Genomic DNA, 1,685 nt, shown 5'->3' on the forward strand with positions numbered 1-1,685 from the left:
CATCATCATCACCATCATCATCATCATCATCATCATTACATCATCATCATCATCATCACCATCATTATCATCATCATCATCCAGTGCCACAACATCCCACTTTTCCTCAGGATTGCTTCATTCTGGACTCCGGCCCCAGCGGGATATTTGTCTGGGTGGGCCGGAAGTGCACCAGGAACGAGAAACAGTCAGCTTGGAAACACGCTACAGTAAGTCGAGTAACCTTTAGTTGAGGTTTAGTAAGGGTTTTACGGCACTTGCAACCCAATAGGTCATATAGGTGCCGAAGATAAGAGGTTTTATAAATGAGTAACAAGAACAAAAAGGAGGGGAGATAGGGATGATAGATGTTGATAGGAAAAAAGGAGCAAACCACACCAGAGCACCCGCCAGTCACCTACTAGTGTAACCTTGCCCGGCTTGTAAATGTTTAATTCTATAAACAAAAAATAAGTTCCATTTTACTGTCCCCTTGAAAAGTTTTTTCCCCTTGGTATTTTGCTTTTGTTTGTTTGGGTTGTTGTAGTTTTTTACAATAGCGTACATAAATACGCCAATTTTTAAATGTTAACGCATAAATCAACACATCAAAACTTATTCCAGTACATCATACAATATAATCAGAAACATAGACTAATCCATACACCATTACTTTTTGTCACTGCTCAACGTTCTGTTTTTGAGCTAGGTCATCTTGGCAGCTATGCATGGATAGTGAAACACATTATTTTTACCGTAGCTACCCTAAACAGGGCTATCAAAATGAGTTCGTTTTTTATTTTTAATTTGCTACTATCATCACTTGTAATTTACAATAATGTTCTATGACAATGTTCATATTATTCAAAATCAATTCTAATAATTTAATAAATTCGGGATTTTTATTACCATGTTCCTACATTGTGTGTCCAGGACTTCCTGTCTCTACCTGTCTGTGAGAGGTTACGCGGACTGTGGCTATCCTAAACAGGCCTATCAAAATGAGTTTGTTGTTTGTTTGTTTGTTTGTTTTTTTGCTGTTATCACTTTTAATTTATATTATTCCATAATAAATTATTTTTGGTAATATTCATTATCAATTCCAATGTGTTTTTTTTTGTAATTCCTTTTTTAATAACCATGTTCTTCCTGCCTGTGACTAGGACTTCCTCTCACTGAGGGGTTACGCAGATTGGACACCGGTCACTCAGCTGGTGGAGGACGGAGAGACGCCGTTGTTCAAGCAGTACTTCAAGTCCTGGCCGGACAGAGACGCACAGGCCGGGATGGGGCACGTGCATAAGAAGGAGAGGATCGCGGGTGAGTCACAAGAGATACTTTGTTTTAGTTAAAGTAAGGTTCTGCGGTGCTTTCAACTGCATTAGGTCATATGAGCGCCAAGAGGTGGATATCAACAGAGAAATCCCAAACGGGGAATCAGGCTTACTCTGCTCACCTCTCGAGCCTTAAAAGTACAAAGTCTGCTTCGACTATCAAGGCACCCCGAAAACAGCAGTTCACAAGAGAGTGACAAACATACAAAAGAAGTAGGGGGGAAATGACGGTAGTAAGGAAAGAAAAAGCATGTTGTTCCGGCACAGTATGAGCATACCATTGATAAATCAGCTCTTTTGCTTAAGAACGTGTTTATATCCCCCCTTTGTGAATGGCCTTAAGCCACTTCAGTCAGTAGCACTGCCCTGGGG

At 40.2% G+C, this 1,685-nt stretch overlaps 1 protein-coding gene across 1 annotated transcript in view; it reads left to right on the top strand.

The window, feature by feature from the left end:
• LOC101855413 (advillin) overlaps positions 1-1,685 on the top strand; it is a gene marked incomplete in the record, with an annotated part of 77,437 nt that overhangs the window by 45,550 nt on the left and 30,202 nt on the right. The window contains 2 exon segments of the mRNA XM_013080727.2: positions 111-209; positions 1,143-1,299. Of these exon segments, the coding sequence (XP_012936181.1) occupies positions 111-209; positions 1,143-1,299 (256 nt within the window).

This window comes from Aplysia californica, unplaced genomic scaffold, assembly GCF_000002075.1.
Source record: "Aplysia californica isolate F4 #8 unplaced genomic scaffold, AplCal3.0 scaffold00097, whole genome shotgun sequence".
Taxonomy (NCBI): Eukaryota; Metazoa; Mollusca; class Gastropoda; order Aplysiida; family Aplysiidae; genus Aplysia; species Aplysia californica.